The sequence below is a fragment of the Nyctibius grandis genome, chromosome 7 (genome assembly GCF_013368605.1).
Source record: "Nyctibius grandis isolate bNycGra1 chromosome 7, bNycGra1.pri, whole genome shotgun sequence".
Lineage (NCBI taxonomy): Eukaryota > Metazoa > Chordata > Aves > Nyctibiiformes > Nyctibiidae > Nyctibius > Nyctibius grandis.
Genome location: NC_090664.1, coordinates 4,402,723 through 4,420,514, shown reverse-complemented (window position 1 = coordinate 4,420,514; position 17,792 = coordinate 4,402,723). Strand labels below are relative to the sequence as shown.

The following is a 17,792-nucleotide window of genomic DNA, read 5'->3' as shown; positions in this document are numbered from 1 at the left end:
TACCCAAAAAATCTGTAGGCAATGCATTGTGCTCTAAAAAAACTTCCAGAATTTGTGACACTTATTTTGATATTAAAATTATTTTCTTAAATTTAATTTTGCACTAATGATAGGCCTGTCAAAAGTTTTAATAAAATTAGATACTTCTGACAAAAGTTTCTGAATAAGAGGATTCTTCACTTCAGGCTCCTATATGTAGCAGAAAACCAAACATAACTGAGAAGTGCACTGAAGCGGCGTTTGCCAGGAACTTTAAACGTCGGTGTCTTGGCTACAGATTCTGAAGTGTGCAGTCTCACGTCTGCATGTTTTTATCTCATTTAATTGGCACATCTGTAAGGCTACTGATTCCATCTTCATTGTTCATCTTCTTGGGATTCTGGCTTCAGAAAACGGGGCAAAGCTTACCTGACGTATGTGCAGAGGTAGATGTGATCCTTCCTTGCTAGCATTAATAGCGATGCATGATCTGAGGGCTTATTTGCTGCCCAAATGTATTGTTAAACCAAAATAAATATTTATGTTAATTCTGTTAGTGGTCAAACTTCCTAACACTTGAGTCATTTTATAATTAATAATGTTTTCCTAAGCTAATTTAATCTGGCTGTAGTGAGATCCTTGGTAGAGCAGCAATACAAACCAGATGATAATAGTAAATATGGTCTGTGTGTATGCAGGCCACATTCAGATCTCCATCACAGCTATGCTTTCAGTTTAGATCTGAATTAAGGACTTTTTTTTTGATATCCATTGGTTTTGCAGAGAAATAACTGCCCACAACAGAAGCGACTAGGTTTATGGTTAGGTCAGCTCTCATAATCTAGAGTTGTGCTGCTTATCCTGTATATTGAATTTTAGAATTTGCAGTAAAAAATCAGCACTTGACTTTGAAGTTATTCAGAAGACTATGCATTGCTTTTTGCAGTTAAAAGAAATAAGTTTTTTTTGGTTAGCTTTGTTTTTATTCTATTTGTTTTTTTACTTTAGTCATCTAAAAGAGGCAACATTTTATTTCTATTTACATTAGAACAAATGCATATGACACTTGCAAAATGTTAACATTTAATTCAGAGGTTAACATTAGTTTATGTTGGGTTAAAATTACAAAGAACGTGAGAAACCCCCTCAGTTTTTTGTAGCCTTTCAAGTTAGTGTTACATTATTGGCTGTAAGTAAATAAGAATTGTAAAAGGAAAAATACTGGTTTTGAAGCTGAAATTTGAACTTCTTAAACATTGTTGCTGTATTGCTCTTTGCAGGTTTTTCATATCTTTTTGCTGGTTATGTTTGTTTTCTGCTATACAGAGATTAATTTGTTGCTTCCTTTAAATACTCCTGTATGTCACTTGATTTAGATAACAATACAGAGCAGAGTGACTGCGCAGAAACCAGACCTGGCAGTATGCGTGCAAGCTCCGTTAGCAGTGACCTGTGACCAGTTCGTCTTTGATGATTTAGGTAAATTATTTTAGTACCATTACAGCTATTGTATCATATTACTTTTTCTGAGGATGCTTGAAAGGTATAGTCCAGCCTCTGGTGAGTGCATTGTTGCAGATATTCTGCACTTAAAGCAATTACAGATTTGCCTTGCCTGCACTCTGCAGCTTCTAGATACTGCTTGGTGGAGGAAGGCAGAGTAGAAAGGAAGGGAGCTGCTGCCTTGATTATGGTATGATGCATGACAGGTGAGGAGAGGCAGAGTGGCAGCTTCATGATGGAGGAAAAAAAAGTTGGTTATTCTATGGTACTTTTGCTGGGGCATTTTGTTTTGCTGGCAGTTCTGTCTATGTAGAAATGGCACTGCTGAGCTAAAAGCAGGGACAGAAAGCTTGTTTACCTTGGATAGTCTAGTGTGTGTTCCCAACTTAGCACCAACTGTTGGGTGATTCTAGCCTTTTTCCAACTCTGTTGATAAGGCTGTGTGTGGGATTGCCTTGAAGACCAGGTGGAGCTGAAGACTAGATAAGTGTGTCCTGCTGCCTCAGTTGGGACTGCTGCAGATGGCTTCTGCTCTGAAATGTGCAGTAATGGTCCCTGTTGAAACAGGGCTTTACTGACATCGGAAAGGACGGTTCTTATGTTTTCTCAACATGTGACAGAAGCAAAGGGCTGATGGCTTTGTAAAATATTAAAATCACAATATAAAACCGCATTGTTTTGATATTCTTTGTGTTCAATGTGCTGAATTTTTATTTGTTATGCTTCAAGATAGTTATAAGGTGGAGGACTAGTTTGCCTTTTTCAAATTATGGATTTAAAAAAGCATGTCTGGTGATTTGATAAAAGTGAACTGATGGAAACAACTATCGTGATTTAATAGAATATTCCTAAAGTGCTAGAAAATATGTTGCTTTCATTTGGTTATTTCTATTACTTGATGTAATTCTGTGTTGTTTTTAGAACCAGATTCATCTGAAACCGTGGTTCTGTCTGTCTTTTTAAAGGGGAATTGTTCTCCATCAGAACTAGAAGGAAATTGTATGGTTTCATATAATACACCAACAGGTAAGCCACTGGAGATTTCAAAATGATTTGCCTTTTTTGAGGTTGTCTTCTTTACATATTTCTTATAAATGTTCTTTTGAAATATACTGAAGGCAGTAGTAAGTACAGAAATATGTGTATCAGAGTCTAGCCTTCAGTTTTAGTTAATATTTTACATAACATCATTAATTGATCTTATAGAGGTAAAATATGCTTATGGCTTGGGAAGCAGCTGTCCAAGCTTTCCCTCTCTGTCCTATCAATTTGTCTCTGTTCTGCTCTTTGAGGGACCACCTCTTGGAGTGAGAAGTTAATTACATCTTTGACTGTACTATTCAGCCTTCTGGTCTGCCAATAAATGTGTCAATAACTGCCTCCCCACAGAGGAAGAGGTTTGAATAAGCATTGGGAGTGATTATTCCTCACTTCCCTTTTAACAGTTGAACATATTAGTTCTAAACAAACTAACCCAAAGGAACAGAAACTAAGTCGTTCTGTTTTATAATGCGCTAATGACCCTAGTGATAGAATGTGTAAATTTACCCTGCTATCCATAACTGAAGACTGATGAGCTTAGTTTTCTACACACAGCCTTGTCAATGTGTCAGGCTACTGAGAAACTCTAGGCAAGGCTTCCATGTCAAGTTAAATGCAGCATAAAGCAGTTTAAGATGTCTGTTCTTCACTTCTCACTGCTTGGCTTTCCTCCTGCACCTTCTCCCCCCGCTGGGCTCACACGATCAGCAGTTATTTCTCAGCCAGATTTGCTGATTTGGTTCACTGTGCAAACACAGAGGTGTGCCAGCACAAATGGAAGGGTGACATGGACCAGACTGGCATCAAAAGAATGCATGTGGAGATAGAGCTTCTGTGAAGTGGTGGTCTCAAGTACCTTACCCTGTGTATACGCTTTTATTTAAGCATTTACTTCACGTCACTTCTTACTTGAAACGTTATGTTTATGACAATAGCCTAGGCGGTATGATGACTGAAATGTTTATTTCTAGCTAAAACTGCAACTCATGTTTTTAAAGAACTTGATCTTACCCTCTTTAGACGAGGCTTGCAGATATGTGCAGAGAGTGGGAGAGAAAAGGATGCTCCTCCCTCTTTCTTGAGAGCCTACAAAAGAGCTTCTACAACTTGAGCCCCTCTGTATTGTGACTCTGACTGCTTATTCCTTGTGAATGAGTTGCTGTACCTTCATAAGTGTCCAGCTTAGTGATATGGCTTTAGAGAGGTTTTATGGTACGACTGTATAGGTAGCATACTTTTGAGTATCTTGGATCCTCTGAGTTTGAAAGCTTGTTTTTTGTTTTGCTGGTCTTGCTTCTGTGATCTTGCTTTGCAAGACCAGTGTATCAAACTTAAAGGGTATTTGTCACTGGCAAATGAATGTATTATTTCTTTTAGGTGATACTAGTTAAACTGATGATTATATTTTAGATATTAGTTTGGATTTTGCAAGACTTTTGGTTAGGGAAGTAAACAAATCTTGTATCTTAAGTATGTTTGATTGTTCATATGCAATTAAAAAAATAAAATCCGCAGAAGACATCCCATCTAAGAGAATTAGGGAACTGAGGAAGAAATTTTTAAAACTTACCTTTAATGGTAGAATTTGGAAGGCTTCTAAGTAAAGGAGCGGAATTTAAGGTCTTGCTAAATTTGCATATTCATTTAAATTATTAAGCTGGGATAATCCGTTCAATTACATACAAATGTGTTACTTGTACAAGCCAATCAAATCCTTAAGTGTAATATACCAGTAAAAAAATTAAGTGCCTTTATGACTTGATTTTATCCGAATAGAGAATTTTTCCTCTTTTGTTTTTTAAGATATCTATATTTGTGGCCAAATCAGTCTTCAGTGTATCTGTGTGGGATTCATACAGCTGAAAGTTAATGATTATCACTCAGTTGGATGGGATTGCACTACTGATGAATGTGGTCTTGTGTCTTTTTTTTGCCTAGTATTATATCTTTATGTATTGTCTACTTAACAAATGTGGATTAAGTTCTTTAAAATCTGTTATTACATTTTCTTTTTTCTTATTTGAGTAGCATCTGATGTATTCTTTTTTTTTCCTTTTGTCCTGTTGCTGGTTATATGGTAGAGCTCAATCCTGAAGGTAAGTGAATGGAAAAAATGCAAAGTTTGAATGGTTTCATGAGTGACAGCATATGCTGAAAAACGCAGATTTGGAAGGGAGCTGTTATTTTACCTATTATTTCTATAAGTTCTTATTATCCTTGGTTGGATGCTGTGAAGGTGTGAATATTTAAGAAAATTGAAAATAAATGAAGCTTACACATAAGGCGACAATTACCCACAGGGGAAACAGAAAAGTAGTAAGACATTTCTTGGTGAAGTATATTGCACTTCCTCATATGTAACAGGAATTTTGCAAGGTAATAAGTGCCTTGTGCATTGAGATTGGAAATGGAAGACACAATTGTATGTTCTTTCTTTACCATATTTTAAGCTATTTTTTTCAAGTTTCAGCAAGAACTTAGGCAGCTAAATTATAGCTGTTTTGGTGCAACTGAAACAGCTATTAAGGATTTGTAGCTAATGCTGTGCTGTTTGGACTGAGTAGCTCTGAGAATGATGTCACTTAACATCTCTTCATTCCAGTTCCTATTGGAAACATCTTATTCAAGGCGAAAAGGCTGCTTTCTAACCAAGAATACCAGCAGTACAGAACTTAGCTGTGGTTGTGGTAGATATGATACTTGCAAAAGGTACAATTAAAAGACAGAACAGGGCTGGAAAGTTAGCTTATGTATAGGCAGGCTAAAAAGAGAGAGAAGGGTAGTTTTGCAGTGTGTTTGTGTACATGTGTTGAAAAGATACAGTCGTTGTAGGAGATATTTTACTAACTTAAAAAATATATATTATGTAGAAATTCCCCCACGTTTTGGGGAGGGGAAAAAAGTTGCTTCTCATATATTTAGAGATCAACTGAAAGGGTATTTTCAGTTTTCCTAAACAGAAATTATACATATAGATGTATGTATATTTGAGTCCTGTTTTTCAATACTTATGCTCTTAAGAGCACACTAAATGAAGTAAAAAAGTAGATAACTGCATTAATAGTTCCGTTCCTTTTCTGGTTTCTGGATACTTCAGGGGACCTTGAGGTGCCGTACAGGAAATAGATGCTTGAACCATCTCAATAAAATATTACTCTCAGCAAGAATAGCTACCACCATGTGGCAGATTTCTGCTATACAAAGTAATTTTTAAGATTATTAAAAATAGAGTAAATATATAAATAAACTATATAAAAATAAATGTATATAATTTGAAAAGGTAACATTCTAAAAGTGAAGATTTGGCTTTTGTTTTAAGAAATTTCTTCTCAAGATGAAAACCTCATACTGAAGAGAATATTGTGGAGCACAGTAAAGTTTGTAGAATTATCTGGGACAAAATTTATTTGGGTTACTGTGAGGTACATTGGGCTAGTTAAATTCAGGGTCATCAATACAAGAAAAAACATCAATTCTCTGAATATTTAACGTCCCAAATTAGAGATCTGAGCTTGAATGTGTTTTGTCATGTACATCAATTTTATGTTTCAAATATAATTAAGATGAATGCATGAGTAATTTGGAAGTGAAATCATAACAGTGCATGCAACTCATTACTTTTCTCAGGTAAGTGCATAGTATGCCTTTAAATAATAGTAAGTTATGAGATAATGTTACAAAATTTCTATTGTGTTTCATATTAGAAGAGAATCTGAATTTTTTTCACCTTTTTTCTTTATTATCGTGCTAAAATTCCATATCGTGCAATGTATCATAACTCTAGAGGAAGTCAGGTGTATAACTACAAGTAACACCAAAGGATTGAGGAAGTTTTGTCTCCTACACTTCACTACTGCTTTGTGTTTCTTTACTAGCATTTAAAATTCTGAAATAGTCTGAAAGCATTTCCCAGCAAGAGTTTTTCACTGCAGCGATAAATTTTATTGGAGCTTTTTGGTTTGGTTTTCTTACGTATATTTGTTTTGGACTAATCAACTAGAAATTTCCCCAGTCCCCTCCCAAAGCCAGATATTATTTGACTTATTTTTGATTTGAACTTTGTCTGAAATATTGAAAAATTACGTTTATGATGAGGCAGACTGAGAGCAGGCTATCTAGAAAAAGCTAGAAGAAAAACATCTTGTTTTAAATATAAAAATATTTCAGAATCTTTTTGGCTAGTTTTGCCACTAATTTTTTCCTGTTAATAAGTCTCCATATGTAAGTTCAATAGTAAGATGTTTGTGTTTTGGTATCATCAAGAAAAGGTTTTAATTTTCCCATCAGATGACGAAGATACAGTTGGGTGAATCATTCTGAAAGGTCATGGGTTTATTGTCAAGTATTTTTTCAGGAATTTTCCTTGGAACCCGGGTATATCATAGTTTTGAGGACCTTTCTTAAACTTTCTGCTTGCTTTAAGCTGATTTTGTTTTTTACAAGCTGCTGCAGAATAGTTACTTGGAGGCATTATCAGCCAGCCTAAAGAGCTAATGAACTGACAACAAGAGGGATGAATCTGAGCCTTCTAGTAACATTTTTTTTCCCCTGAGATGAGTCTTGGAAATAATTTTTCATTGCAAGAGATCTGTGAAGGAACAAACAAAAATGTTAGCAAAAATGGTTGCTTGGATGACTATTAAATGGTTGAGCTCTATTTTTATACTAATGTGCGAAGCTTACACGAGTGATAACCTCCGTGCAGCTGTCTGTGACTTTTCTGTCTCCATATGATCCATGACAGTAACTTTATTTTCTCTGTGACTTTTCTGTCTCCATATGATCCATGACAGTAACTTTATTCTCTCTAAAAATGTATTTTGTTAAATTCTGCTGAGGTGAGTGTTAGGGTTAATGTTTGAGCTTTGTGGGTTATTTGGGAGAGAATGAGTGATTGTTGCTATGACTGACATTAATACTAATCTCAACGAGTATTGGTGCCTATAGTGATGTGTGTACCCAAACAAAACAAGGTATCCCTGATAGCTGCTTCGTCAAAAAATCCTCCTCAAAAAAACCCCATAATCTGTCCAAAAGAGCAAAACCACCATATTTCATAGAAACTAGCATTTTTACCTTTCATGTAGAACATACTGGGCAATTTCAGACATGCCAACAATTTTAAACAGTGTTTATATTTGAACGCATTTTTGACACATTCTAATGAACGTGTTTTCTAAATGTTAGTGTTAAAACTTCTTTTCTCTTGTGCCATTCTGATAAAATTATATATGATTTTAGATCCCAGTACCAAAAGCAGTAGCCAATTTATCCGTCAGTTCTGTTTTATTATGGTGCAGGGAGTTGAAAGATAGAATTGAATATACCTTTGGGTAATAATCTCTGCTAGATACATTTTTTTTTTTTCTAAGCCACAAACCTCTGACAGATGATATGAAGGTTGCACAGATGTTATTTAAGAGTATAAAAAAGAGTAAATGTGTTCTTAAAAAGGATTTAGTTTGTGATATTCCCAATGAAAACGTACATGCTTCAACTTTGTTTTCGAAGCATTGGGAGTAATCACACAGCTGTTGTCTATGTTAAAGTAGAATTGTTTGTCTAGAGAATTAAAATGTTAATCTTCATTGCATGTTAATTGGTATAAATATAGGTATGCAGTGGATTTGGCTAATAACTCTTGCTTTCCCATTCAGTTGAAAATGTTCACTTGAAAAGGTAATTAAAAGTATTCAAATGTAAAGGTATTTTAGGTGGAAAATGTAATAAATTGAGAATTTACGTAGTTTTTGTTGTAACATATTCTTTAATCACATTAAAAAGATCTTTTTATACTTCTTTGAGGACAGCAGTATGAGTATATGGATATGAAAGATGGGTCTGTGTTCTTTCATTTTAGGAATACCAAGAGTTGCACAGTGTAGCTTCAGGCTGCCTTTGCGGTTAGTTTGCTCTCCAGCTCAGCCTTCGAAAGCAGCAAACCACAAGCTAACCATTGATACCAATAAGCCTCCCATCAGTTTTCTTACCATTTTTCCAGGTAGGTTTTTAAATATATCTATAATAGGAGATATGTTAGGAACTCCAATGGGAATTGCTTGTCCATGCGAAGTAATGAGGCAGTTAACAAAGCTAATGTTGGGATGGTTAAAAAGTATATTTCAAAAGAAATGATGGCATAACATTTAAATAATAATCCACCTGTGCTAGTCTGTTTCTGGTAAAACTGCAGATTTCTTTACACAGTGGTCATGATATAGATCTGATTTTTATGTATCCAGAAAATTGTTTTACATAAGATTTCATCAGTAATGTTGTAATGGGGAAAACATGGGCATTCACTTAAAAAAAGATAAGCAGGGCAAAGCAGAAGTGGTAAGTGCTGTATGTAAGGGGTACAGTTGCTTTGGGTAAAGATCTGTGGAGTTCTTGATATAATGGTCTGGAGCTGATCTTACTTAAGAATTTCATTAGCCTTCTTGGACCAGAAAGAAGACATATACTTAGAGATATTTTCTGATGCACAAACCTGAGCTATGTTTTATATTCAGGAAAATATTAAAATAATATGAAGGAGGAATTAGGTGCCATTTAAGACCAGAAAAAGAAGAATGAAATTGAGTACTATGAAGTGTAATGTTATGAAAATAATTTCTGCTGTAATTATGTGCTCATAATTTGGGAGAGAGAGAGGAGGTGGAAGTTACCACAGGAGTACTCTGTGGTACAATACGGTACAATCATAAGCAAACAAATAAGAACTGAGGATGCGTTAGACAAAATGTTTTCATGGAGGAAACTAATATCATGATACTGAGTGCTGGTTGCTGATATTAAATAAAAATGAATTCAAACTCAAAAGTGTAGAAAAAGGCTATGAGTATTATTTAGGGATTTGAGGAGAAGAATTAAAAGCAAGTGACTTATTTAGCTTAATAAAACACAGGTAAAAAAGGGAATACAGTTGCCTTCAGTAAATATTTTGTGGCTGTGTCATTGATCTCGATCATATTAGCACAAGAAGAAATGAATAAACAGGGCTTATAAAGTGATTGTGAATAAGTTCAATCTGGCAGTGATGAAGTTTCTGAACTTCAGAGGACTAAGGTTCTGGAACAGTTCTGAGAGCTGTATGGGCCAACAACTGTAATAGGATATTTTTAAGGTGGAGCTGCATCTCTTTTTGAAAAGCTTATGTAGTATGTTTGGGAGCAGTGGAGTAGACACGGTTGAGTTTTTTGGTAGCATGATTTTCTTTACTTGGAAGGTAGATACACCTTTTCTCTCAGATGTGTGTGCTGTGTAATACTTGAAAGAGAGAAACTTCTTTTCCAAAGGCCTACATTTTGGGGTTTTAATCATAGGCTTCCATTATAGCTATAAGCAATAATGCATTTATGGAATTATGGATTTCTGTTTAGAGATGCTTTCAAAATAGAGAATTATATTTTATTTTTAACCTGGGGATGCATTGTGAAAATATAGCATAAAGCATAGGCCTAATGTGTTCTGGGAGAAGGTATTAAAATCTTCTGATTTCTGTTCATCCCATTTTCAGTGATGGGGGCTGGGGAGGGGAGAGCATGCTGTTTCTGTTGTGATCTGTGAAGGAACTTGGGATTCTTGGTGTACTCAATAAAAATTGTATATCTTCTACTCCCTGGTTTGCCTTATTTTTAGGGGAAGGTTGGGAGGAGAGGTGACATGGAGTAGTTCTTAAAATACAGTACTCTAAAATTGAGCCTTTTTACCTGGTATGATCCCCTACATGGAATGAAAAGAAAGGTGGGCATGCATGGACTTTGAAGAGTAGTTAGATGTTTGTTGTGCTCTGTGATGAAAGCTGAAAAGAGAGCGAGCTTAAACATTTTCATGATGATTTCTGCATAATTTTTGCATAAATATCTGAATTAAGGGTGACTTTATATCCCATAAAACACGATAGTCTTTTGGGCTATACGCTAAGCACAGTTCTTTTTAGATGGTACAGACTGAACCTCTGAGAAACCTACCTTTTGTTTCCAGGCTGGGGAAGAACGACAGTGTGTGACTCAGCTTCCACCTGTGAATGAAAGGAGGGTGTACCAAACTACTACTCATGTTCTTTACTTTTGAGCTCTGAGAAGGGGAGCAGTCTCATTAAGACTGCCTTTCCTAAATTGCTTGTGCAAAGGTTGATGTCATCTTGGCTATGGCTTGAGATTTGTTGAATACCAGTGTTGAATTATAGAAAACTGTATTTTAACTTTCTCTTTCAGACTTTGTTGATCCATCTGAGGATGACCAGTCAAATGTTCTGGGATTTCAGTTTTTAAATGGTTCAAAAACCACTCTTCTTGCTTCAAAAACATCACGTAAGTGCTATTAGTATTACTGTAAAAGAGGCCTGATCGTAAGTTAATATATGTGCAAAATGAGAATATGGACCATACAAAGAAGGATGATTGCTGCATGAGAATTAACACGGGAGTTTCAAAGTGTTAACTGACCATTTCTTATCCCTTCTCAAGTATCTAATTATGTTACTAGAGAAGGCACAAAATTGTATAACAAAACAAAAAATCATACTCAAAATATAGTACACTACAGTGACAATTCTCTGAAGACATTGGACTTTCTTCCAAGTTTTTAGCAATGTTTTTATTTGTGAATGAATACTGTCATTACAATAATGGAAAAAACCCTCTTCCTCAGAGGTATTTCAACACCTGTGTTTGGAAATAGTCATCCACTGGAATTTTTGAAAGGGACTAAAAAGCAGGTTTCCAACTCTTCACTTTCCCTTGACTTTAATTAGGCATCAGACCCTATTTACTTGCTTCTCTGTATCTAAGTCAATGCTTGTCTCTATCTTTAGATGCCTGTATATTTTAAGTATGGGATTATGGATTCAATATCCTTCCCGGTATGTGTAACAGAGTGTATGAACATGCATGTAGATATGCTGTTACCTGGTCCAGTGTCTCTTGTATGTGCCAGTTTGTGAATTAAGTAGTCATGTTGCAACCACCCGTGTGTTTGTGCTCTTTAAAAAAGATTGGTTCTCTTCATTTTGGAGAGTTTGTGGTCTTGCCCTGTACAACTGCTCAACTTGCTAAACTTTCCTGGCATGCGCATTGGAACCAAATCAGTTCAATTGTGTTTTGCATTTTCTATGCCAGCAGAGCACAAAGTCTTCATTTAATATGGCAGACTGACAAACTAAAGTAGAATACTTAGTGTGCATTGCAGAGAGTTCAGATGGAACACTGTGTGAATGCTTTATGAAAACTGTTTTCATGAGAAATCGGAATGTAGTTGTTGATGTGAAATTCTTTCAACACAAAAATAATCTTCCTCACAGTTTTCAAAAATCAGTATTCACGATGGGTTATATAAATATTGGTGGTGTCAGCTGTGAGCTATGAGATATTTAATACCTTTTCTAATGTAATCAAATGTGTTAAAAACAGAAACCATCTGGAGTAACTTTCATTGTACCAAGGATCACTTTACATCTCTAAGGTTCAAATCCATTTGTATTGGTTTGTAGTGTACCTTATTTGCATGCCATTTTATTGTTAGTTTGTTTTTAATATTTAAATAGGAGATCTTAAACAGTTTAACTAGACATGCAATGATAGTTTCTAAAAACTAAAGAATTTAAAGGATTTATAAGTAACTTTTTTCCTGGATTACAATTTAAATCTTTCGTCTGGACTTTGTTTTGCATAGTTGCTAAATCTGATGCTGTGTAAGGGACAAACTTGTGTCTATGTAATGAATGTATTTTAGCTTCTATGAGGCTATAAATTTTAATTCCCCCAAACCGTCAAGCTTTTCCTCTCAGGTTTGTTTATTCACTAGCTAGGAATGACGCTTGCAGTCTTACTATAAACTTTCCCACACTGCTTTACTTGTGAAGTTTGCTTTACAAAGGAGATTCAAAATATCTGTTTCTCTTAGTATAACTACTCATTCCTTGTGTCTGGGAATCCTTACTTTAGAAAACAAATGAGTTGTTGGATGCCACCTTCCATGTTAGCAGCCTGTTTCCAGCATCCACTTCATGCATTGGATTGGGTTGGTTACAGAATTTCTTAGGGAAGTTTGCTTATTTGAAATGTTACCTAAGAAAAACTTATTTAAAAAAAAAAATTGTGAAAGGTCTGATACTCTAGCGCAGTTCAGAATATTTTTATAAACAGAGACTCTCCATAATATAAAAGCATTATTCGGTAGAATTTCATGATATTAAAATGATTGTGCTTGAGTGGACAGATCTTCTGTGGGGCTAATGAATGCAGATGAAATTGTTTTATTTGGGAGGTCCTTACTCTGCTATGTAGTTTAACACGGAGATTATAATTTGTAAAAATACTTATGCAGCATTATCACTGGGGAAATGTTCTTCAAAATAAAACTGTATGTGTACATAAATAGTGGCTAGAAGTAACGGTGTTTCAGAAAAGTAAAAAAGTTCATTGGGACAGAATAATCCTTATTTCTGGTTTTCTGTGAAAGAAGTTAATCATGGACAATGGAAGAAGACATCTTTTTCCATATCCCTTATCAAATGGACCCTAAGTTCTGAATGGGAAGAACTGCATGTCTGAAATGAAATGAATGAAACTCTCCAGGTTCAGCTGGGTTTCACTCCTGACATGAATGGCATCTGTTGTCACATTTGTTTTTAAGCGTAGTAGCTAATCTATTTTGAACAGTGTAGTAATTGAAGATGTTACTTCAGCCTGTCAAGAGGACTGCTGCAAAGCAGCCCAGCCTGAGGTTCATTTTGACATTTAATAAATAACAAAAAGAAGCTTTTAAGGGGTTTTTGCTTCAAATTTTTTAAAGCTGTCTTTTAATCAAAGTGTGAAGAAGGCTTGACTGCTAATTATGACTAGATTTTTTTTTCTGCTGATGCAGGCTTCCTAGCTGACAAGTGAACTGAATCTTCTAGACTTCCTTTAGATAGCCTGCTGGCAGGGCAACCGTTCTTAATGCAGGTTGTGCTAGTTGGACAGCCTGTTGTAGCGTTACAAGCCTTTGTAACCTATGTAACCTCTTGGTGCTCCTCAGTCTCCTGCTTTTCTGTTTGAGAATTTTCTGAAAATCTATTCCAATTTTCTGTAAGAGCTTATTTTAACAAAAAGCTAACACAAGTTGGTTAACTATTACAAAAGCACAGGATGAGCAGAAGCACAGTTATTTCTGTAGTTTTTTCATTATATTTCTGTTTAAAGCATGTGTTTAGTACAACTAAAGATTCTCCATCTCGTACAGTTTCTAAATCTAATTTGTCTTTTTTGAGAGCTGGAAGATCATCTAAAGCAAATGGCTACAATGCTTTCTACTCACGCCATGGAAAAACTAGATTGTATTTGTATTGACCAACAAACAATGTATGGAAACTAAATATGCATTTTGGAGGAAATCAGTTTCCTCTATTTTAAACCATTAATGTATTAGATACGTCAATTATAAATGGAATGACTGTTGATTTGGCCTGAAAACATCTGAGCTAATTTCCCTCAAGGAAAAATCACTTAAGGCAAAGTATGATGATACATCCAACTAAGTCCAGCCATTACGTTGTGAATGGTTAAAAAATGGATATTAGGTTGAATGTTATCTTCAGCAGATGGTGTTCTTTTCTTTAACAGGCATGTTTTTAAATAAAACTTGCTTCTTTCCTGTTACACTGTAAACAGAATTTGTCATTCTCTATTCAGTGAAATACGTATCCTGGGAATGATGCCAGTGGTAATGTCAAACAAACTTGAATTACTAATGTTGAGAAAATTGTAAATAAGTACATTCAAGTTCTAAAGAATTCTGGTTGATTTGATTTACTGTGGACCTTGTTAACAAGAGCAAAAAGAGAACTATTTTGTACCGAACTCCAGCAACTCTCTTTCCTCATAGCTGCTTTTCTGTATATTCCTTTGGATAAGATATTGGTAGATGAGTAATGAAAAGAATAAGAAACTGTTGTTTGAAAGCGTTTATCTGAAGAAAAAAAAAAATGCTGCTATGATTTTCCACAAAGTTTTCCTCTTAACAGTTAATTCTGATTTCCTGGAAACTGAAGAGAGGATTGTACAAATGTGGACCAGAAATAACAGAAATAAAATCCACCCCACTAGCTTGATAATTTGAAATTCGCTAAAATGTGATAAGTTAAATGAATTTTCTGGGACAGATAACACTGGTTAACAGGATTTGTTTTTTCACTTCAGTTTATACTAACACTTTCACTTCTACACTAAGCCATTTTTACAAAGGCATTGTGTGTAGATGGATGAAAATCACTTTCTACTAATATTAACTGTATCTAGAGTGAAGCATAGCCCTATCAAAACTAAATATTGTTGTCTATGACTAGAGTAATACTTTTCCTAGTAGAAGATATCCTAGGAGGTGGAGATGTAATAAAAATTATATTGAGTGTATTATTTAAGAATTCAATAACCATTTCCAAAAGACATTCAAGATTTTAGGTGAATTGAAGTTGGTTTGGTACCACTGTTATCAGATGCTTAGGATGCTGTGCTTCTGTCATGGTCCACAGTGACTTGAGCCTGATTCTGCCTCCACCCCTCCAAAAAGCTCACTAAGGTTGTGTTATGGCAGAGAATTGCAGATAGCCTGTTGTCATGACCAGTACTATTCAATATATTCATTAATGACTTGGATGAGGGAATAGAGTGCGCTGTCAGCAAGTTCACTGATGACACAAAACTGGGAGGAGTGGCTGACACAATGGAAGGCTGCGCAGCCATTCAGAGAGACCTGGACAGGCTGGAGAGTTGGGCGGGGAGAAATTTAATGAAATATAACAAGGGCAAGTGTAGAGTCCTGCATCTGGGCAAGAACAACCCCATGTATGAGTACAAGTTGGGGGCAGAGCTGTTGGAGAGCAGCGTAGGGGAAAGGGACCTGGGGGTCCTAGTGGACAACAGGATGACCATGAGCCATCAGTGTGCCCTTGTGGCCAAGAAGGCCAATGGCATCCTGGGGTGTATTAGAAGGGGTGTGGTCAGCAGGTCGAGAGAGGTTCTCCTCCCCCTCTACTCTGCCCTGGTGAGGCCGCATCTGGAATATTGTGTCCAGTTCTGGGCCCCTCAGTTCAAGAAGGACAGGGAACTGCTAGAGAGAGTCCAGCGCAGAGCCACGAAGATGATTAAGGGAGTGGAACATCTCCCTTCTGAGGAGAGGCTGAGGGAGCTGGGTCTCTTTAGCTTGGAGAAGAGGAGACTGAGGGGGGACCTCATTAATGTTTATAAATATGTAAAGGGCAAGTGTCATGAGGATGGAGCCAGGCTCTTCTCAGTGACATCCACTGACAGGACAAGGGGCAACGGGTGCAAGCTGGAACACAGGAGGTTCCACTTAAATTTGAGGAAAAACTTCTTTACGGTGAGGGTGACTGAACACTGGAACAGGCTGCCCAGAGAGGTTGTGGAGTCTCCTTCTCTGGAGACATTCAAAACCCGCCTGGACGCGTTCCTGTGTGACATGATCTAGGCAATCCTGCTCTGGCAGGGGGATTGGACTAGATGATCTTTCGAGGTCCCTTCCAATCCCTGACATTCTGTGATTCTGTGATGACTTAGTATCATCCAGTAATTCTCTTGTTTCCTTATTATGGTAGTTCTTCATGCTTTTGTTCTTCATGAACAGGCCCATATTCTGAAGTAAGTAGTCCTGAAGCAATAAATACTTCTGATTTGTGCTACAAAATTGCCTGTTGAAGTTAGGATAAAAAAAAGAGTATTTGGAACTGACATCAATAAAGTAAAAGTATTTCTTTAACTCTAGTGAACATATATCTCTTATGAAAATCTTGTATAGACTTTGCATGCAGTTAGCAAGTTAAATTTGTGTGTTATCTAAACTATGTTGTATAGTGAATGTATGTGGCTTATATGTGTGTTTTAGTCTTGTATTTGTTCTTGTTTTCAAAGAACGATATAGGATCCAGAGTGATCAGTTAGAAGACCTTTGGCTGATAACAAAAGAGCTCACACTTCGACTCGAAGAACACTTCAAGAAGCAAAACTGCAAAGATTTTGCATGTTCCTTTTCTGGTTTAATTCCCCTGCAAGAATATTTTGAACTAATTGATCGACATTTTGAGGTACGTTACAAAATATGTGAATCATTAATGTTCTACTAGTTTAAAAATTGGCTGTATATTAGTACTATGAATAATCAGATTATAACTATAGCTATTACAGGCATTGGGCTTTCAGCAAATGAAGGGGCATCTAAGTACTGGAAAAAATGTCATCATTTAGTTTTTAACGTATGGAGTATGCCTGGCCTCTGAAACAGCCCTTATGATTAGCAAAGAGTAAGTAGCTAGTGTGCAGTCTTCAAATGATACAAATTATGGTACTAGTATTTGCCCTTCTGCTCACTGCCTGTACAGAAGCCGTGGTTTCTTCATTCACTGATGTCATGTTAATTGTAAAATTGTTTCTAAAATTTGTCCTTAGTTTTAGGCTATTTTACTTTTCTGTAATAATGCAGCCATGAGCTTTTTTTTTTTTGCTAAATCATCCTGGTAATTATATACAAAGTCCCTTCAGATTTTAAAAAAACAGACTGCCCTTCTAGAAGAAGCATTGGAGGCTCAAGGAAATTTGCCAGACCAGATGCTAAATAAATGTAATTACTTTTTCCTGTTTGGTCATGCAGATGACAATGAAAAATCTCCAATTGTAGAAATAGCTAATGAAATATATGTCCTCCTCCCCCCTGCCTTTCCATTAAAAAAAGAGAACAGCTATTTGAAAGTCTTTATTAAGCTTGTGTAATGGGCAAAAGCAGCAACATATGTATGTGAAAGTGAGAAGTACTACTGGATGATCAAATTTTTTGTGAGGTGGAGCCATCACCACACAGGAAGATGGAAGTTGTAGTTGGGTTTCTCTGGGATTTTTTAAGGAGTCAGCCTAGATCCAGGTCTCTCTCTCAAGCTCATGAGTTGTTCTGTTAGTCTTTCAACTAGTTTGAAATTCAAGAAGTTTGGAGGTTTTTTTTTTAGTAACTAGTATTGTAGAAATACGTTAAACATAGGCTTCATTAGATTGTATCACAAGCTTAAATACATTGAAATTTGAAATATAGGTGTGATTGCTGGAATGCTAAGTTAGGATCTAATTATGTTGCAGCTGGCTACTTTGAAATTTCTGAAATTTTACAATAATTATCTGGTCTAAAAAAATATCAAATTGGTCTATCAAGGGGATCCTAATGCTCCCATGCCTGTTAGTTTCAGCACACTCTTTTTTGGCAAGCTAGGGAGAATATTACCTGAG

At 36.0% G+C, this 17,792-nt stretch overlaps 1 protein-coding gene across 4 annotated transcripts in view; it reads left to right on the top strand.

Annotated features, from left to right (window-relative positions):
- BBS9 (Bardet-Biedl syndrome 9) overlaps window positions 1-17,792 on the top strand; it is a 345,480-nt gene that overhangs the window by 98,129 nt on the left and 229,559 nt on the right. For all 4 annotated transcript variants that reach the window (XM_068405604.1, XM_068405603.1, XM_068405605.1 and 1 more), the window contains 6 exons: window positions 1,356-1,458; window positions 2,404-2,508; window positions 4,605-4,619; window positions 8,384-8,524; window positions 10,743-10,838; window positions 16,434-16,606. In XM_068405604.1, coding sequence (XP_068261705.1) covers window positions 1,356-1,458; window positions 2,404-2,508; window positions 4,605-4,619; window positions 8,384-8,524; window positions 10,743-10,838; window positions 16,434-16,606 — 633 coding nt within the window. The remainder of the gene's footprint in view (window positions 1-1,355; window positions 1,459-2,403; window positions 2,509-4,604; window positions 4,620-8,383; window positions 8,525-10,742; window positions 10,839-16,433; window positions 16,607-17,792) is intronic.